This window comes from Epinephelus lanceolatus, chromosome 21 (genome assembly GCF_041903045.1).
Source record: "Epinephelus lanceolatus isolate andai-2023 chromosome 21, ASM4190304v1, whole genome shotgun sequence".
NCBI classification, from domain to species: Eukaryota; Metazoa; Chordata; class Actinopteri; order Perciformes; family Serranidae; genus Epinephelus; species Epinephelus lanceolatus.
In genome coordinates this window covers 7,687,393-7,709,526 of record NC_135754.1, presented here as the reverse complement: position 1 = coordinate 7,709,526, position 22,134 = coordinate 7,687,393, and the positions used below count along the sequence as shown (strand labels likewise).

General features: G+C 39.9%; 1 protein-coding gene across 1 annotated transcript; it reads right to left on the bottom strand.

Moving 5' to 3' along the window:
* Window positions 1–1,591: 1,591 nt before the first annotated feature.
* LOC117247693 (ras-related protein Rab-37-like) lies at window positions 1,592–21,377 on the bottom strand. The gene is made up of 9 exons (XM_033612306.2): window positions 20,986–21,377; window positions 10,299–10,409; window positions 6,776–6,817; window positions 6,543–6,609; window positions 6,368–6,420; window positions 6,087–6,152; window positions 3,566–3,622; window positions 3,114–3,190; window positions 1,592–2,539 (listed from the first exon to the last, which is right to left on the bottom strand). The coding sequence occupies exons 1-9, from the start codon at window positions 21,139–21,141 to the stop codon at window positions 2,434–2,436; spliced, it is 735 nt and encodes a 244-aa protein (XP_033468197.1). The 5' UTR covers window positions 21,142–21,377; the 3' UTR covers window positions 1,592–2,433.
* Window positions 21,378–22,134: the final 757 nt, after the last annotated feature.

The following is a 22,134-nucleotide window of genomic DNA, read 5'->3' as shown; positions in this document are numbered from 1 at the left end:
TGTGATGTTTGGTCATATGCAGCAATCCTTCCTCTAGGGTCACATTTCAGGTGACCGAAACATTTGCGTTTCTCTGCATGTTCAAATATAGAGTTGTCTTGTGGTCTTCCTCCCCAGGCACTCAGAGAGCACATAAGCGTCATCTCCAGCTGAGTCCCTGAGCTTTTCTTGAGTCAGCAAGCGTTTAACAGCAGCCGACTTTCGCTTCTCAGGAATGCACCAGTCTGACCACGTCATAAACAGACAGGGCTTTTGTCCATGTACTTGGCTTTGAATTGCATCCGTGACACAGTGTATGGCCTTTGTCTGGATCTCTTGGTAGATTGCATGATACATAAGGTTCTAACAATGTTGAATTTTTGAAGTTTGCCTTGAGACTGTGTGTTCCCCTGGCTTATGCCAGTGGTGTGTGGGTGTTTGCAGTTTTTTGTTTCTACTTTGGCAAACTGGTGAGTTCATAACATCCTTGTACTTCCATCAGCAATTATTTAATTATAAATTAAACGGTAGAAAAACCTGACATCTATGTAAGGCAAACAAAAATGATCACTGTTCAGAAAAGCATAACTTATATTAGTAGTTAGATGAGAAGATCAAACTCTATCTCATATCTCTGTTCAGTAAGGAGCTTCAGTCGAGATGTTGTTGGACTAGCTGAGTATGCTAAGCTAAGAGCATGTTACTCCTCCTAAAACTACAAATTATTGTTTTAGCCATGCTAGTATGATGGCTGTATAGGGATGAAATGATGGTTGGTTGGTCGGTCAACGCTGAAATAGTGCAACAACTTTTGAATGAATTACAATGAAAATGTTTGCAGATATTCATGGTCCTCAAAGGATAAAACCTGCTCATTTTGGTGATTCCGCAATTTTGCTTTAGTGCTACCATAAGGTTGACATTTTGATTTTTTTTGTTAAATGCTACTGACAATAGTGACAGCTATTAGATGGATTGCCATTGAATCTGATACAGACATTAAGAAGAACCCTAATCACTTTGGTGAGCCCTGAACTTTCCATTTAGCACCATCAGGTCAAAAATTCAGCGTGGTCTCACTCCTAGGATGTCAAAATACGCTGCTTGGTTAGTGTCCCCAGTGACACTATAATGACACCAGGGGCCCCATTTAGAGTCTGTACGTGATGCACCACGCTTTTAACAAACTTCAGTGTTAACCCATCTGCATCATTGTTAGATGTTCAGAGCAACGGATTTAGATTTAGGATTGTCAAAGTCCGCTTAGGGTGGGTAGAAGTGTTGGTGGATGGGTCCAACAAGCACAGGACTTTTGACCCAGGAGATCAAGATTCATGTCTTGTGAGAAGTAGTTGTGTTGCCTAAACCTGACTGCTGACCCCTTGTTAGTCATGTGAGTTGACAAAAGGCTTCTGCCCATGCGTCAAAATATGTTGAGTAGGGATGAGGTCCAGATGTTGGTTTATGACCATTATTTGTAGAACATGATGTTACGATGGGCCTCAGCTGTCTGTGTTTGTACAGTGTGCACAACAATGTTGCAATGATTAAAAGCATGTGACTGTGATTCATAATCACAATACTGACTTATTTGGGTTTGGAAGGTGTCCGTCTACTAGAAGTTACAGTAGCCTTTGTGTAAGATAGTACAGTAAATCTGAAGATATAACAGGTTACACGGAAATATACGTATGAATCTTGAAATAACAATTTTTTTTACATCTATAAATGATTATAAAAATCTATTAAAGGCAAAAATACAGCATTTTTTTGTGTTTGTTTATTGTTCAGAAAAGTTTACAAGCAATGTGATTTTAATATATGGCTTAATCGGCAGTATAGAAGTTCTGGGTTGATCGGTAGGCATGTTCTAAAAAACTTACGCACATATAAGAGGTTTGGAACCGCAGGTGTATTCTTAAGCTTCGGACAGACCCAGGCTGGCTGTTTCCTTCCACCTTTAGTATTTGTGCTAAGCTAGGCTAACCACATCCTGATTCCTGACTCCATCTCTGTACCTAAAACATATATCTACACATTGGTTTTGATCTTCCCATCTAACTCTTGCAAAGAAAGCAAATAGTACAAGGCTATTTTCCCAAAGAATTGAAATACTTTTTATAAGATTTGTTAAAATTTCTACCAAAAATATTCAGCTGCTCATGATGACAAACGTCACTCTAAGGAGCTGGGTAAACTCATAGATATAAATAGTTATGTAGATATAGCAGTATTTATACCTATGGGTAAACTGTTCTCATCTTAAGAAATATGTGGGTTTTGTGAGTCCATAGCTTGGTTTATCCTTTTGGCTTTTAGTCTTGAATGAATGGCAGCATCATATTTTGGGAGCAGCAGTGAATTAATAGGGCTTCCTCCCACTCAGTAGCTCTCAGTGTGTCTCTGACAGTCTGTTCACCCAGAGCGGTGGGAGGAGGACTCAGGACAGGAGATTTAAAAGTAGCTGCAGCAGCCTGACTTCTCTTTCTGTGCTTCGATGTATTCGTGAATCTGGAACTTGGGTTCATTGGGAAGTTGGACAGCCCGATGCTTCAGCTCCCTGATGATCAGAACCAAACATCACACAGTTTAGAAAACAACGCAGATGGATTTTTGTTATTACCTTAAATTAATCAATTAAATAAAATTATTAATGAAATGATCCACAACATTTGTGTCATCACTATGATGTGGATGTCAAAATAAATGTTTTTTTATTAAACTGGTATCATTTTATCTGCTCAATATACTTGTACGTTAATTAAAATAATTGTATTAATCATATAATAAAATTACTAATACGTTATCACATTAATTTGTATGACAGCCTTACTGGACCAATTTTCAAAAAGCATTGTTCCCATTAGACACATGGGAAAATAAGGACCACGTCGAAAAATGTTACCCTTAAATGATTATTGATGATTTCTGGATGAAAAAATAAGTGATTACATTTATTAACAATGGTATTGGTTCATCATCAGTAAAAATATGGTACAGCTAATATCTGTTAAGTGTCTACATATGATGTCTTTAGTAGTAAAATGATATATAAAATTAATAACACTGTAAGCCCTTCAGACTTAGACAATACAGCAGTTGTGGTATACAGTGTATGTGAGACTATTTCATACTTGGACACAGCAGTGAAGGCCAGCTCTACGTTGACTCCTGTCTTGGCACTTGTCTCCATGAAAGGAACTGAATACTCCTGAAGACAAGAAGAGGAGCAAACAACAGTAAATGGACCTGGTAATGGACCTGCATTTGTATAGCGCCCTTCTCGTCATCTGACCACTCAAAGCGCTTTTTACACTACGAGTCACATTCACCCATTCACACACTGGAGGCCAAGGCTACCATACAATGTGCCACCTGCTACTCAGTTTTAACACACTCACACACCAATGGAACAGCCATCAGGAGCAATTTGGGGTTCAGTATCTTGCACAAGGATACTTCGACATGCAGACTGGAGGAGCCGGATCTTTTGATTAGTCTACGCTCTACCTCTGAGCCACAGCTGCCCCACAGCTGAGTAAAAGCACATTAGTTATGATTGTACAGCAGTGAATGAAGTACTTACTCTGGCCAGCCTCTCTCCTTCATCTCTCCTGATTGCTCTTTCACTGCTCATGTCAGCCTGACGGAGAGATGCAGTAAAGAATGGTTAGAATGGTTAACATCAGGTTCAGTAATACAAATGCACTGTTAGTCATATAGTAATATAGGAAGTTATTTACTTTATCCTCGTCATTTACATTTACAGTAAATAAATATTTTGAACATTCCCTTATTAAACATTTGCAATGACAAGTTTTAGAGTATTCATGAAACCTGCACTGTTTGCATTCTTGCATAGGCTGTCTTCCTTGCCTTTTGCTCGCACATTGTCACGCTACTTATTGAATTACTGCCACCAACTGACAGCAAACAGTGTGAAACTAAGTGATGGACTTTGAATTTGGACTTAATTCACCTATCTATCTGCATTTATAATTCATAATTATCTATTATGTTTCTACTGTGCAATAGTGACTTATCTGTACAATTATTCCTTGCAACACTGCCTTAACTGTGCAATACAGTGCAATAATTGGTGCAATAATTCAAGTGCCACACTACTGCAATTATTCAGCTGTGTAATATTCTTCAGTATACTAATTTATTCTCACCAACACCCCTTGAATGAATATATATATATTCATTCAACATAATTTTATTCTATTTCTGTATATATTGCAGTGAACATTATAGCATAATACATTTTATACTTCTTAATGTAACACTGGTTCAGACAGTGTAATGAAGCACAATGCACGTATTTGTATATTTTTACACACTTACAAACTCAGCACAGTGAACATATTTTTACTTTTAATACCTTAAGCACTAGTGTAAAAACACTGTAGCAAACTGCACATTTATAATACTTATTCTATTATCGGATATTTACATACTTCTATTCTGTTGTCTCATTTGTACTTCTGTACTCTTTACATTGGAGCGACTGTAACGAATCACAATTTCCCCTCAGGGAACAATAAAGTATTTCTTATTCTGTTTCTGATTCTATAATACTGGCCCATTATTTGGTAGACATAGATAATCTTTGAGTTTCAGTTCCTATCAGACTGGGTAATCTGAAAGGCCAATGTAGCAAGTGATTGTCTCCAAGATAAAAAGGTAAAAAAAAAACATTAGTTAAAGCAGTCCATATAGATTTTATGGGTAATTTGGGGCAGTGGAACAAGTTGTATACGCAACACTGACATATCACTTTTAAAAGTTGCTATGGCAAACTTGTTAGGAAACAGCTGTCTATGCTCACATCCAGCAGACAGAGAGCAACACTGGGGGCATTTTGGGCTGGCGCTGCCATTTTTGGAGGAAAGTGTACGTAGCTACAGCATGCCTCCAGGATGATTGCCAGGATTTGAAGCCAATTTGTATGGTAAACAGTGTAATTATCTGTCACATGATGCCCTTTGTCCTAAAAATACTTTTTCCCATAGACCTACATGTTGACAGAGAGGTCTGTAAATCAGCAGATGCATTTTTTCCCTTGTTCATGATTTCCCATGTTGTAAACACGAGCTCACGATTTCCATTTGAGTGCAGCAAAAGATAAGCTAGCTAACGTTATGCTAACTGAATGCTAACAAAACGTTGGCTAATCATGCATAATTAATCCTCCAGTATCTAGCATACTTAAACGCATAATGTTAGCTTACCTTTGTGTTTGACTACATACTATATATTCTACATTTGGTGTTTTGAATTTTATTCACAGAGCACTGTTCTGTGTTACTTCAAAAGTTTTGTTGGACACTCACAGTAAACAGCTAGTGGATGGCATTCTTAAGTCTGATTTATGGTCCTGCGTTAAATCAACGACGTACCTACGTCGTACGGTATGTGGCTACACAGGAGGCTAGCCGTAGCCCCCAGCGTAGCCTGACGTGCACCTCCCAAAAAATGTAACTACACGTCAAGGCGACGCAGACCCAGTGCAGACCGAGAGGGTTGTGATTGGTTTGCTTGGTAGCAACGCATTTCCGGTTCCGTATTTCCAGATTGCGCCATCCCCGCCATCTTTAAACATCTTGTTGTTGTACACGGACGGAGCATGGATCAAGTCGAGGAGCGACTCATTGAGGAAGTCAGAAAATATGAGCACTTTTACAACTCCTCATCACCTCACTACAAAGACTGCCATTGTTCAGTGTGACCAGAAAAGCCGGAAGCTAAACAAAGAATCAACTAGAGATGATGATAACCATTCAGGAAAGGAACGCAGCCCCCTACCGCTCTGGCGGTGGATTGCACCGTGACGAAATGGAGTGACAGAGAAGTTCGAAGGGTTCACGACGGCGTCACGGCAATGACGTAGGTACATCGTTGATTTAACGCAGGACCATAAATCAGACTTTAGCCTTACCCTGCACAAATGGCCGACTTGCTGTTGACGACACATTCCCATTTTCTATTATAGGTCTGTTATCATAAGAAGCCACAGTTTTATAGTCACTAAAGATCACATTGTTCTCTATTTCCTTAACACATTTTCTTTCACTTGCTGAGCTTCTCAAACAATACCCCCTCACCTTGTTGCCCAGCAACATGATGACTACATCGCTCTGTGCATATTCATGGATCTCTGTTAACCATGCCTGAAACAAGACAGACAGACAGACGCATGAATACACAATCTGAAAAATCAGAGAGAACATGTGTTTGCATTAGGATGAAACTTATAGGGCATGTTGATTACAATAACACACACACACACACACGCACACACACACACACACACACACACCCTGTAGCCTTGGTAATTTTTGTTAAGGCTGTGAGCATTCAGGCAATAGACATATCTCTGACTTACCCTTATGTTATCAAAGGAGGTTTTGTTGGTGATGTCGTATAGAAGGAGCAGAGCTTTAGAGAAAAGATGGATAAACAGATGGTTATCTTGCTGTACATCTCTATGACAGTAACATTTGTGGGTAAAAGTGCAGCTAAGAGTCAGGCAGAGATTATAGTGTATGTATTTGCCTCACCATGTGCGTCTCTGTAATATGCATGTGTCACACTTCTGAACCGTTCCTGTCCTGCTGTGTCCCAAATCTGAAACAGTACAAGGAAAAAAAAGAGTTTGGCCTTGTTCCACTTGGCTAACTCTAATTTTCAGTTACAACACTGGTGCCCGAGAGGAAACCAGCCTGTGCTCTAAAAATAGGTTGCTATTGTGAAAGCACGTCAAGTTTTCAGTGGCACTGATTTACTTACTGACCTGTAGTTTGACCTTTACATCATCAACAGTAACCACTTTGTTCTGGGAGGGGCAGAAAGAAATTGTTATTTATGTTAAAATGGGCACTGCACTGATGGTTACATGGATTGAACACTGATTAAAAGAACAATTCATTCAAATTACCAAAAAAAAGGAAAACAATCTTTTCAATTTCAGATTTCAAATTTTGTGTTTTGAGATTTCTGCCTCCACTTCAATACACATACAAAATACATCTAGAAGATTCAACAGCAGCACCTCCTGGAAGAATCAGTGCCCCTGTTACAGACCCACAGAGCTCTGTTAACTGATTTCTTTGGAGCTGCTGTTACTGTGTGATGTGTTATTTGGATTAAAGGTCCAGTCACACCAACATTTAAAATGGTAAAATTCTGGAAAAAGAGGGCATTGTAGATAGCATCCAAACCAAAGCGAGACAGCTACCAATCAGCCAAGCAACAGGCTACTGTTCGAGACCAACATGGGTATTTTTTAATGAGAGGTTGGGACATAACCAGCCCTGTCTGTAGTAACCAAACTGGGTATTTTAAGCCAAAACATGCTGTTTTCCTAACCCTGACTAAGTGTTTTTGTGCAAACCTAACCCTAGTTAACCACAGCACTGTCCCAACATAAAATTGAAAATTAAAACATAAAGAAGTTTCAACACATGTAACAGAAAAATATGACTTATCCATGGTTTGCAGAAACGTACAATGCCAACATTTATTTTGCCGATTGGGATGCTGACCTTTGATGGAATATAAAAATGGCAAGTTTGAAATAGAGGAATCTATCATAGCTTATTAGCTGTGTGTCACCATCCACTTGTATTTAAACACCTCTGTTAAAGCTTAAACTACTCCACAAAAGATAGCCAGTGTGGAGAGCTATTGTGAGTAAACCTGGGTTAGCGCTGGCATCTCTGAGAGCCCGTGATGACACCTAGTCTGTCAGTCAGTGCATCCACACCCTTAATTGACCCTTTGTTAAGTTGTGCCCCTCAAATGCAGACTGGCCAATCATAGCGTAGCATCGCCCAGCTCCGACAAGGGGCCGACAATGACATGGCTGTGCTCAGTAGATTCTTACGGAATTGTTTCAGATTTTCTTCACTTTCAGGTTGGTTTAGTGGACTTCAAGCTAAATGTTGTATCTGGGGCATGTTACTCGTTACCTGGAGAGGTTGACATGTTTTCTTCCCTTTTTCCCCGACCAAAATCAAACCCTGAAAAGTGTAAGGTTAGCTAGCTAGCTAGCTTCTGAAGGTAAAGCCTACTGAATGTATACATAATATACTACTTTTGCTTTATTGATTATAACACTGAATAAAGGCCCACACTGCTCTACAAAAACAGTGAAGGGAAACAGGGAGCTTTGCCGACATTCAACACAGTTTATTTCTAGAGACTGCGACACACAGCTGCTTAAATACAGGCAAAGTTTCCCTTTATATTCATTGTCTGCTGTGCTGGAACGATTGCCAGTGATGTGGTGGTTCACTTTCACACTGTGATCTCTAGCCGTTAGTTAGGCCTAAACTTCTAACTATCTATATGTTTGTAACCTGTTGTTGCTGCTGAGTCATTTTTGACATCCTGGATATATCCTTCCAGCACATATTGCAGACCCCTCTGTCTGCTTCTCTCCAAAATTGTTTTTTCGTTTTTCTCAAAAAAAAAAAAAAAAAAAAAAAAAGTGATTCTTCAGGGAGTGCAATTAGTAACAGTGTGGGCTCCATGCTAACTCACTCATTTATGCATAATAGAGTGTGCCAGGGCTGACGTCAAAACCCGGAAGTTTAGCATAGCGCTGGTTCCTGGAAGAGAAAGTGAATGTGATTTTTGCATTGCGTTTTGGATTATGTCAGAAAATAAGCTCTGTGCTTACACAAGTTTATGATACTTACAGGTTTTGTTCAGCAAGATAATCTTCACATATGAACACCTTTCATACCGCATTTGAAGCTTAAATGCTATCGCCAGAAGTAAAAGCTAACGTTAGGCTTTAACGGACTACATGACTACTCCACGGTCGCATGACTCTTGACGTCACCGCCACTAAGCTTTCAACTGATTTCGGCTGCTTTATTTTAAAAACACTGTATAATGGGGAAATCGGACTGTTTAAGCTAAATAAGAAGCTGTAATGGCGGACTGCCAGCACTCTCGCCTGTTCGGGGGTGATGACGTTTAATGTCCCCGACAGGGTTTATAGTCCTATTGAGCAACTTGTTAGCAACCACCTTTTTTACGACACGTAAAAGCTTCAAAATTCACAAGTAGGGTATTTACTGACGTGTTTTATGTCGTAGAACAAAACCTGAAACTCGCTTAAGCTTTTGTTAACCACAGACCTTATTTGAGGCATTTTACCAAAATCCCATTCAAAAAACATATTGACTTTTAGACGAGAGAACCGGAAGTGCTAAAAGCGCTAACGGAGTTCCGGGTTTACTGGCACACTCTATTTCAAGCCTAAATAACATTGAAATGGGTGGGTTATCCCCTCACCGACCTTGCAGTTGTCATGAATGTTGAAATCAGCTATAGAGACCAAAACCATTTTTTTGTACCAGGCTGTAAACATGTTTATTACTGCTGTGAAGTTGGGCATTTTAACATGGTGGTCTATAAGGATTTACTCACTTTTGGAGCCAGCCTCAAGTGGTCATTTAAAGAACTGCAGTTTTGGCACTACTGAGTTGGCTTCACTTTCAGCCCCAGAGTTTGCTGCTTGGTTATTAGCTATAATTCGTTTTTTTAATTTTTTGTTTCAGAACAAATTGTAACTTTGCTACCACCATTTTACATCTATATGTAAAATAGAATACAGACTGTGTACAACAAAAGAAGGCCAAAACCAGAGGAAGCCTACCAGCTGCAACAACTACTTTCACCATCAGACTTGTAGGACGACGTTGTGTTACAGAGTCACCAGGCTACGGGTTAGTCAGTCCTGTTCCCACCAGACCAGGGAAATAGAACACACTCACATGGAGCAAACAGGAACATCTTCAAGTCAAAATTGCAGCAGGAGCCAGGGCCAAGCACTTATGTTTTGATCACAGACTTAAAGTAGCAGGCTTGTTCTTCTCTCATGAATCACAGTGCTGGTGGGCAACAAAGCAGTTCATTTCCATTGACGTGTGACGGTCAGCATGTCCTACAGTGTTTGAGGAGTGCTTTTGTTTCCCAAGGGAGCCAAAAATGTATGTTCTGTGAACTGTCCAGTGTAATGGGGACAGTGTGCCCTTAACTACCCGTTAGTGTTGATTTTTTGTGTAATCAGCACCGCTCACAAAATTCCATTTACCTCCACCATGTAGGAGTGAAAGCAGAAATCTCACACAGAAATGTCAAAAACTGGTCCAATTAAACCAGGACTTTCTCTATGGCTGAATATCACTAGAGGTAAGTGACAAAAAATGATTTTTTTGTGATTTGAGTGAGCTAGTTGACACTTAACAAGAAAATATCCTGTATGAAAAAGATACACACACAAATTGTACATGCAAACACACCGTGAATCCAATGCCCACTGTAGCAGAGAATGAGCCAGGGATGAACTTTCCCTGATCGAACTGCACCAACAGAGACGTCTTTCCCACTCCACTGTCCCCGACCAGGATTGTCTGCAGAGAAACAGTCAATAAAAATGGTATCAGAATCAGCCTTGAGCCTTCCATTCTGGCTGAACCCCCACAGTCATTTAATAATTCTGGATTGTGAGTCAGCATGTGCGTCATGGTGGACATCGTTGCTTCCAAGCAGCACAAATAATATTATGTTTTACAATAGCTTGGCAGTTGCAGTGTGACTCACAAGCAGCAGGAGATAACCTTCAAGACAATGAAATGAATGAAAGGCAGCATTCAGAAGCGTCCAAGTTAGTCACCAGGGCCAGCAGTCAATACTTTATCTTCTATTGGCCTCTCTTTCATTTGTAGCCCACTTAGAAGAGTCACACTGAGGTACCCAACACCTCCACACACACATATACACACACACACACAAACACAATGCTCTCCAACTGTGACAAATACAGGAACAGACACAGCCAAGTTATTTTCTGTCTTCCCAAAAAGGATAAGTTTTGATGCTGAAAATGCAGCCTGAATGTTTATTATGTTTTGATGGGCCATTTTTGTTCAGAAGTGGTCAAACAAATGGTTTTGGGGAAAGAATACCCAGGTGTACATGGTATAACCACTTCTTTTTCTGGCCATTTACAGTTTACCCACCTATCAGCCAAAAAGCCATTGCAATATATAGGACAGTATACCCACTTCCTCCTTGGAAACCTGCCCATCCACCGACACTCACTTCATCAGCTTCCACTACACTACTGATTCAAAGCACTCCTTTCTGACTAGGGCTGGGTATCAGTATTGACTGAAATAACCCAGTACCAAGTAGAAACTTGTCCAGTCAAAGGGTACCTGCATTCAATCCTTTTTATATCCAGGTTTGTACAGTTTGCTTGCAGCCAATAACCACAAGCATTCTTCAAATTAATGGGATGTGTGATTGACTCACTATTGCAGCAACTACAACCCATACAATCCGTAATGTGGTGAAGTGACGCATGCTGTATTTGACTGAGTGCACTGTGCCGAGATGACAATAAAACTTTCAAAAGTATGGCTATACTACAAGCCTGTGGCATCTGGTGGCATTTTACGAAACCGAATGCTTCTGTTCCCATGATGGGTATTGATTGAAATGCTCTATTGGTAGCTGTAACACTTTAAGGGTAGTGGTGCTAGGATTGGATTTTTTAAACAATACCCAGCCCAATACTCTGACCCAGTTGTGAAAGACTGCTGACATTCAGAAATGGTCTTACAACAGCGAGTAGTAAGCCTGTCATAAAAGTTCGACCTCTTTACCAGAGAAGAACACGTATGTCCAAGTGACAATGAGTGTCTGCTTTGAAAGCAAGACAAAGCAAGTAGGTCAAAAGTTCAAAAGTTTAGTCAGAGTAATGTAATCATCGGTTAAGCCAGGCTGTGGTTGAACTGTAACTTTTTGGTGATGTCTTAACACTTATAAATGATAGAGGCTAAAAGGATTAGAGTTGAGAAGCTGCAGCAGCTTTTCTCAACAGTTAGTTTTATAGCCTCCCTTTGATCTCAGCATTTAGAGGGATTTTAGAAACTCTGAAAAATGTGTCACAGCTCGGTTGTGGATGAAATATACTGCATCAACAATCATCCACTGAAATTTTCATATCTACTTTATTTAGGCATCAGCAATAACTCCAGTAATTATTTTCTCTGTTGGGAGAAAAATCAGTGCAGCAGCTGAAAGAAGAATTATTTTTAGGAGATCCTCTGTTCAGTGATAAAAGTAAGCACTGTGGCTTGAAACCTGTGTGAAAAAATATGGAGGACTCAGGGAGGTTTTGATTACATTGTTAAAAAAGTAAAGAGCAGCAAAGTAATTGTGCCTGACAGTGAACAGGTAGTTGATGCATAATTAGTGGTGATGCGCTGTTAACATGGATATATTAGAGACGTTACCTGCTAATAACAAACTGTTACGGCATTCATTTCAGTCTCACCTGTGCTTGTTTAGTGCTAATCAGCAAATTTACAACTTTGTCACTGAAAATGCAAATATATGTATATATATATATATATATATATATATATATATATATATATATATATATATATATATTTATATGTTTTAGTATATTGTACACACTGAGGCCATAGCATGTCACACAGTTATGATTATGATGAATCTCTTAAAATGGAAAAACTATCAGAAATGTAAACTCAGAGGCTTTACAGCAATATTACAAATTCATCTAATTCTCCTGTGACTCAGTGGCATCTGTTTCCTGTTTACTGGACGTCACTGAAAGCATGTAACATAACGCCTGCATGTGTGTGTGTGTGTGTGTGTGTGTGTGAATGCAGAACCAGAGCAGAAAAACAACTATAAACGTAGAAGTACACATATGTGATGATGGTGAGTGTGTTTGTGGTGGGAGAGGGGCATGACTCTGTCTCCGTGGTAACAGAGGTTAACTGGGAAGTGGGTCTGTCTCATAAAGCCCCACTGGAGACTGGAGGCAATTAGGTGATACACTGCAGATGTTCGGGGATTAGACATGGATGATGTGGATGATGTATACAGTATATTGTACATATTTATGGTGTGGAGAGAGAAAGAGAGAGTTACAAATCATGTATCTCTCATGAGCAGATTGTTAAGGGATTGTTTGTTATTTAGAAGAGGGGAGGGGGTGGTTCAAAATGGGGGAGGGGATCTCAAATCATTTTTAAACAGTAGGGAGGGACTTGTAGTTTTTATTTTGGCTTAATATAAGTGACATATAAGTTGGAACGGTTGTACTTTGTGTTAATCTTTAAAACTCTTTGAAACCCAAAAGACACTGACATGTTTGAAAGGCATGCTTTCTTGTAAATCGCCAAAATTACACCATTTATCATAGCCAGACACTAAAAGCAGACATATTTTGTTGGAATTTTAAATTTCCGGTGGCTCTTTAACACATCATGTGCTATGAATGTCAGGAAACATAATAAACTAGGTTAAAATAGTAATAAGTTATCAAAATCACTTTATTCTACTTCTCATTCAAAATTTCACCAAAAAAATAAACCTACATTTCTCCCCAGTCATTGAGGGAGGCTCAAGGAAAAATATTGTAGCTCAAGGGAGGGTCAAGATAAGTCACACCCCAGCCACCCCCTCCTCTGATAAACAACAAACATTCCCTAAGTACCACTGAATTTCCCTTCTTTCTGTTTAAGTCATGTTCTTACCACGAAGCTTCATTAACAGCTTCCATGGAGGCCATCATACTTGTAATCAATAGAAAATATCAAAGACCATTTACTGCATGGGAAGTTGGATTAACAATTTCAGGGAGTGGAGAGAATCATAATGTTCTGCTGATCTCCTCTGCCTGAGCAATGAGAAAAGTCACTTTTATCTTCCTGGAGACTATGAACTCTTCACACAGCCTAGAATGTAATTTAGCTTGACAGTTTTCATATTGCGGCTAATTTAAACTGTTTGATATGCTGCAGAGCTGGGATTTGAATCCACAGAGCAGATGACTGTAGCAGATAACTGTAGCTTCCAATATTAAAAGTCAGTCTGACGGCTGAGGCAAATATACATCAATGGCAATGTTTGCGTGCTTCTATATGTGTTGAACGACAAGCCTGAAAGCTGTTAGAGAGCATGTGATATGGATACATTGTCATTTTTTCTCATTTTACATCACAATAGCAATACATATATAGATATAGTTTTACATAAAATAACCACATAAGAATTACTGGGTGCTGTTGACAAACAAAATGTTTAGATTTTACAATAAGGACCTTGATATCTGTATAAATTTATGGATCACAAAGAATGCTTTATAAATAGTTTGAAAATCATTTGTAATGTGAACATAGTGGTTAGTTAACTGAAAAACATCCAGGATAAATCTAGTTATATTCTATATTTGTCCTATTGTCAACAACCACCATGAAAAGACCCAAACCAAAAATGAATTGATTAACACATTAAAAACATTGAAACCATAAAGGCTCTGTATATGACATTTATAGCAGTAAACCACTATTTACTGTACTATGTAAAGATACACAGTAAATAAGATAAGAAAGGATAAGACAAGGTGAGGTGAGGTGAGGTGAGGTGAGGTGGCGTGACGTGACGTGACGTGACGTGGAAAGAGGTAAGGTAAGGTAAGGTAACACAACACAACGCCGTGCAATGCAACGCAACATTATTAATCCCGCACCAGGGAAATTCACATGTTACAGCAGCTCAGGAGCCAGAAGCAATAGAAAAAAAAAGTGATTGAGTGCCAAAAAGGATAAGAATATTACAAAAATACAAATCAGATCAAGTAAACATAAAATAATAAAAAATCCTTATACTATATGCTATACACCTTTCACTTCTACAGATACTGTATGTCTATGATTGATAGTTGCACAGGATTACTAAAACACACACATGGTGTAATATATTTACAGTAAATAGAAATATGGCCTATAAATATTATTGAACAGAGTGGTAAAATATTACACAAGAAACTGCACAGGCTTGTACCACAGTATAAATATAAAGAATATGGATATATACATGTGAATATGTCTGATTCACAGCTTCTCTGTGGTTTGTTGTGTCAAGCCGGTCTGTCCGCGTGTAGTGCATGTGTGCATCCCACTTTCTAGCCCATTGGCGCCACGTTACATTGCACCCGTATGGCGGTTACTGCTGATATGAGGATGGCATTGTCACGGAAACTTAGCACCCACCATCCAGTTCCCCCCTTGTTAACACAGTTAGCTCTGTCAGCATGGTTGCCGGCAATATGCCTTTTATGAAGTTAGCACCATTAGCCGCTGGCGCTTAATCCAGTCCCTGTACTTTCCTCTCCAATGTTGATGAGTGTATCGCTATCATAGGCCATATATGCTTGAGTCACAAAGGCGAAAAGACGACAAATCAAAACAAAAATATAGTGAAGTTGGTGGGAGCCCCATCGACGCCATTATTTACGCATCCATCAGATATGCTGAAACACTAGTGTTAATTTAGAGCCATGCTGGTCACAGCCAAAAGTCGTCTTTATGAGTGAGAGTGGCAAGAGTTAACTATAATAGTACATTTGCAGGCTGTAAAAACTAAAACAATGAGCTTAAAGACGCTAAAAAGCGAATTGAGGGGAACTGCACAGTTTGGTAATACTAACTGTTGCTTTGCCACTGTAAGTGACTTTTTTTTCACATTACTCAGTCATTTGATCCATTTTCACATAACAATATTGATCAGTGTAGCTTTAAATATTTACGTCTTCAGTAGGACCCAGTGGGCTTGGGCTGAGAGCTACTTACAGAAAAGGGAAGTCAGACAGTACTGACATACTGACTAATGCATTGTCAGTTTCTTTCTTATATAACATCAGCCTATCCTTCACAGACCTGTAAAGACTATTAAATAAATGTTGATATCATGATAACCAAATCCTAAAAGATATTGAATTCTGTAACAGAAGATCATTGTTACACTGATTTAAAAAAAACCCCAACAACACAGAGCTCCTCGACAGAGCTTAAGCCACACAGTCATTTATGTCTAACCACAACCCAACCAAAGAGCACTCACAGGAGCCCCATTTTTGTTGTGTAACCGTAATCCCTCAGGGGGAGCACAGGTGAGAGAGTGTGAAAGAAAAGCTACTACCCCCCCAGAGAAAAGAGACAAAAAGCACATCAGTGAGACAGAGGACTAACAGCCGGGTCGCCAGAGTAAAATGTTGGTGTTGTACATTTATGTAAACCATGGATATGTTATATTGTACATTTCAAACCTATCATATCATCCATCAAATAGTGGATGGCATAGCACCTAAGTGGCTGCCAAGCTGCAGAGTACCGTTTAAAACCAACACACAACAAATCAGTTGGTTATTTAGCAAGACATTTGGCATTTAGAGCAGTGAAGACCAGGTATTTCAAGCTTAAACATATTTTTTTCCTATCAATAACTAGGTGCTTTTTGTGCCAAACAGAACCACATGTTAACCACAGTGTTGGTGAAACATAAAGAAATGTAAAGTTTCAACGCATCCATGTACAAATGTTTGTAGAAATATACAATGGTAACATTTATCCTGGCTGATAGGTTGAAACTAAGAGGAGAGAGAAAGGGTTCACCTGAAAGAACTGTTTCAGATTTTAGAAAGAACAGCTTGGATTGCCCCTTTGCAAAGCACCTGCTCCCCTCACAGTAGAAGCCTTACACACACACAGACACACACTGTTTCCAAGGCAATTAAAGGCAGCTGTCAAAGTGCATAATGGTTACATTAGGGCAACCCGGTTCATGTCTCATCAGACCATTAGCCTTTGGGAAAACTCTGTTCTCACTAAACTCACACTAATGACAAAAAGTCACGTAGCAGCAGCTGCAGTCCTGAGGAACAAAATCATTCTTCAGGAACAATGACATCGCAGATTACGTCTGTGAAGATTTCTTGTAATTGTCAAACACCTTTAGACAACTGTGAGATGTCGTAAACACAATGTAAAAATATCATATTTACTTTTGGAAAGAAATTGAATGTTGGTGCACTCATTCCTCACAGTGACTGATATTTCAGAAGAAAAAAGGACATTGCAAACTAAAGGCCAAATTAATACATACAAAGGAAATGAGCTTTGACTGACGCAGCTCCCTTACACTGAACTGGAAGCTGTTCCTGCAATACAGCTTCATAATATAATGTGACATCTCACTGAAGCCCAAATGGACTGTCTCTTTTCTCTTTGTGCCGTCTACAGTGAGGTCAAAGGCCAGCACTCCTGAGCTGGAAGGGAATCAGAGGATCTGACTTGTTGGTTTATGTGGGCTAATGTAGCATTAGCTGCTTAAACTTTATAGGGTGTCATTGAGCATGGTTTCATAACTAATGTCACCATGCTCTCTGTAAGTACACTCAGAGCCATAAGAGTCACATCTTTACCAATAACACCAGCCTTATAATCAGTGACGCCTGACTCCATTCACTCATTCTGACATTGTGTCATGTTAGCTTACTGAGTTGTTTTTCGCCTACATTCAGGAGACAGAGCAACATTAGCGTTCATTTGTTGTCGTGTTTCTCCAACATTCACTCTCCTTTTAGCTCTGATTTGGTCTCCACCAACTCCCAAGAGAAATATCTGGCTCTTTAGTTGCAACGTGTTGTGCTATGTTCACTAGCTAGTTGCTATCTTTGTTTGTCTGCTAGCATAACATGGGCGTTATGCTAGAGCTTTTTCGGCAGTGACACTGAACCAAAACAGTAAAGTTGCAGGCCTTGAAACCAAAACACTGAACAGAAGGATGTTTAACACTCTGTCAAGATAAGAACTCAGAGTCACTGTTGTTACTGTTAGAAACCCCTTCAACATTACACCGTCATTTGATCTAATGTTAATTTGAAAATATTGATTTGTGCAGCTTTGAGTAAAATGTCGAAAGAAGGACTTTTACTCCACCACAGAAGTTGTATTACTGCACTTACTTTCTTTTCTGAGCTTTTAACTGCATGTCACAGTCTTCATCCAGCTAATGGAATTGATGCTGGCCTCATAATGTGACCTGAATAAGTCACATGACAACTGGTGGTCATATATGGGGGGAGATTATAAGTGCTATATTGGTTCAAAGATAGTTTTGGATAGGAGTGGCCTCCACCCACAAACATAAGGGAGTCTCACTGGGATGCTCTCGGTGGGACCCGCTTTGTCAGCAGTTTCATTCCTTGTCCTAATTATAACCCTTGTCCTGGAGTGCCCTCTGGACCCACAGCCAGGCTCCCAGTGTTAAGACCAAATGCACTGCTCCCATCACTCCAGTTTTAGCCTCCTTGCACTGGTTATAGATTTCTTTTAGTCTATCTTTAAATTCTAGTCATTACTTACAGGCTTCAAATGGCCAGGTGTCATGTTAGTGATTTTTCAACTCCTTAATGCCCCAAAGGCCTCTTAGATCAAGCCATTGCCAGAATAAATATTGGCATTGTACGTTTCTTCAAACCAAGGATATGTTACGCTGGTACATTTCATATGTAATACATAATACTTTATGTTTCTTTAATTTTCAATTACCAATTTAATGTTGGACAAAGCTGTGATTAATGTGTGGTTAGGTTAAGGCCCAAAAACACTAGGTTAGGGTTAGGAACACATAATAATTTCTTGGCCTGTTGTTAAAAAATACCCACTTTTGTTGGTCGCAAATAATCTTCTGCTTTTTGCTGCTGCTTGGCAGAAGACACACGCTTTTGACAATACAAACACGGCTGGAAATGTCCAAGACTGAAAAAGGATGGCATGGTAGTGCAGTGGTTAGCACTGTCGGCTCACAGCAAGAGGGCTCTGGGCTTGAATCCATCAGCCAGCCGGGGGCCTCTCTGTCTCGGGTTTGCATGTTCCTGTCCGTTTTTCTCAGGGTTCTTGGCTTCCTCCCACAAACCAAAGAAATGTGCATTAGGTTATTGGTTACTCTAAACTACCTGTAGGTGTAAATTTGAGTGTGAATGGTTGTCCGTCTCTATATGTGTCAACCCTGTGATAGTCTGGTGACCTGTCCAGGGTGTACCCTGCCTCTTGCTCAAAACCCTGTACCAGGATAAGCTGTTATGGAAAACAAATTAATGAATGAATGTTGTTAAAAAGATGCCTGCTTCTGTCACTACAAACTTGTCTGGAAATGTCCCACACTGTTAAAAAAATGTCTGCTTTTGTAGTGAAGAACACGGCTGGAAATGTCCTGATCTGTTGCTAAAAATATCCACCTATTCGGTTTTGGATAGTTGTCTGCTGCTGTCAGCTGCTCAGGAACCGCTACCCGCTTTGTCACTACTAACACAGCTGGAAATATTCGAACCTGTCTTTAAACTTAACTGCTTTTGACACTACACATACAGCTGGAAATGTCCCAAACAGCTGTTAAAAAAATACCCACTTTTGTTGCTATAAACGTAGCTCGAAATGTAACAAACTATTGTTAAAAAATATTTGCTTTTGACACTACAAACAGCTGGAAATGTCCCAACCTGTTGTTAAACATTTTGTCAATATAAACACAGCTGGAAATGTCTTGACCTGTCATTAAAAATACCCGTCTTTTTGGTTGTGGATACTGTGCTGGTGTCTGTTGCTTGCCAGCTGCTACCGGCTTTTATCGCTACAAACACAGCTAGAAATATTCCAAACTTTCATTAAAAAATACCTGCTTTTGACACTACTAACACAACTGGAAATGTCCCAACTCACTGTGACTCACTTTTGTTGCTACAAACATGGCTACAAATGTACCTAACTGTTGTTAAAAAATTTGTTGCTATAAACACAGCTGGAAATGTCCTGACCTGTCCTTAAAGAAAATGTCTGCTTTTGTTGGTCTTGAGCAGTGTTCTGCTGCTGTTTGCGGCTTGGCAGCTGTCTAAACTAGGAGTTGTGCCATCAGTCATCCCCTCCTCCTCCTCCTGATGAGAAACTCAGCTTATCGTCATGTTATCTGAACTCCTTCATACATATGAAATGTACAACTGTAACACATCCATTGTTTGCAGATACATACAATGCCAACATTAGTTACTGGTGACTGGGCTGCAATGATCTGCTGGGTTAGGCTGACCTTAACCTGTGAGTCCAGGTTAAGGTCAAGAAGTGATGGTTTGCTGTACTGGCACGTCAGCTTTGCACCAGTCTTCCAGTTGGTATTCGGGCTTTTAAATCTTATCTTTAAAATGTTTTTTATAGGCACACCTTCTTGTCTTGTTTAACAGTGTTGTGCTCCCACCAGATCATGTTTATTTTGACTTGTTGTTTTTTACCTTATGTAACTATTTTTTATGCAGTTGATTTTTTTTTTTTTTTTTTTTTACAAAAATTTTCACCTTAAAGCACTTCTGCTCCTTGCTTGAAAGATGCTTCAAATAAAATTATTACCATTAAGCTACTTATTATCAAGGATGCAACTATGAAGAGCACTGCTGAATTTTAGACAGCATATTGCTATTGACAACGGAGCGTTTACAGTAAGGATGCCACATGAGCCTTTTCTCCTGTGCCCGTCATCACTCTGATGTGGACCACTATTCCTCCATCTAATTGCTCATTTAAAACGGAAGTGGATTTTGTTAACACAATAACAGGGAGATGCAATCTCCCAGTCTACAAAGACTACATTTAAATAACACAATTATAAAACATTGAATACAGCCTGTAGTGACAGTGACAGGTTTATAGGAGGTAGAGGGATTGCTCAAGAGCATCTCGGCACAAAGTGACCACTTTCAAGCCTCATTCAAATCTGAAGCAGCAAGAAGCAGGAAGCAGATATGAGTAAAGAGCAGCACTGACTGTTCATTAGGCTACAGGAGGAAGGGTGTTTTAGGGCAGATTTGACACGCAACAAGCCTGGAAAGGGCTCAACTGAAACGGCAGCCAAGTGAAGATCAGCACCATGGAGAGCGCAAAACCTGTCCAGCACCTGGGTACAGGGGGGTTTAAGGGACATTTCATAAATGCCAGTAAACACCAGAAAAAGAGATAGGCTACAAACTAGTAATATTAAAGAAAGAGCACCCGTCTTGTTAAGTTTAAAGTGCTGGTCTGTGGCGCACTAAAACACATTATATTGCGATCCTACCTTGTGCACTAATTCCTCATCATATGTCGGAGCTGGTGGGGTCTTCGCCTGGCTGTCGGTGGTCTCTCTGGATTCGTACCCACTATCGGGATGGATCTCCGGGTAAGCCGTGGTGTAGTGCGCCGTGATCGGCTCCATCGACTCCATCCGCTCCATCCTGTCGTCCTCCGCGCGCGCGTTTACAACGGAGGAGCCGGGTGAGGAGAATAAGAGCTGACAAAACCACGCAACTCCGTCTCTCTCTTTCTCTGTCTCTCCTCCCCACGCAGCCCTCTCCTCTGCGCGCTCCTCGCTCCTCTGCAAGCTCCTCCTGTGGCGTGAATCACAGTCTGCGGGCTCCTGCCTACATCACTTCACATTTAAAAGGCATGTCGTGATCGCTCACCCACATCACGCTGCATACAATACAGGAGGTGGGGGGGAGGTGAGGATGATGGGAGCAAGAGGAGGATGGACACAGGACGCGACCGAGCAGCCATTGAGAGAATTAAGACGATGTCAAGTTTGTACAGTGGCAGGTTGTTTGGATGGGAGGATATGAGGAAGATGGAGGATGGGGATGAGGGTGATGAGGAGAATGTGAGGATGAGGCGGCATTCAAGTCGTCACCTGTGGCTTCACTTCGCCTGTGTATTTCCATGTTCTGCTACTTTATACTTTTACATGTAAATATTGAACTTTCCATCCACTACATTTATTGAACAGCATTCTAGGTCCACTTATGTTCATTTTCGCCAACTTTCTGTGCATTTCTTAAAAAAAAACTCTGTTAAGCACTTTCCCATGTTTTAAACTGTCCTGACCCCACATGCATGCTGTCCTTTTTGTCCTTATGGTCCCAAAGTTTTCCATTTTTTCAATCTAGCAAAGTACAAAAAAATTATAGGCCAAATTACTTTTTTGCACTGATAATCACATGAAATATTACTATACAGCAGTTGAAGATTAAGAAAATAATGTGTCACTTTTTATGCTAGCTGTTTGAGACCCAAACTTTTGTTGCATTTTTAATTTCTCCAAGCCATTTGGGATTGGTATAGGACCCGACAGGTATAAAATAAAGTAAATATTTTTCAATAACAATTAAGTCCCAGTGTCCTTAAACAAGTTCCTCCTAATTAACAGCATCTTAACTTGTTACTGTTGCTT

What these genes read in the sequence shown, in the direction of transcription:
- LOC117247693 (XM_033612306.2), bottom strand. Translation starts at nt 21,141, where the DNA reads ATGGAGCGGATGGAGTCGATGGAGCCGATCACGGCGCACTACACCACG. An exon ending in ATGAGGAATTAGTGCACAAG is followed by an intron (nt 10,410 to 20,985) that starts GTAGGATCGCAA and finishes GTTTCTCTGCAG; the next exon opens with ACAATCCTGGTCGGGGACAG. An exon ending in GCCTTCACTGCTGTGTCCAA is followed by an intron (nt 2,540 to 3,113) that starts GTATGAAATAGT and finishes TCTGATCATCAG; the next exon opens with GGAGCTGAAGCATCGGGCTG.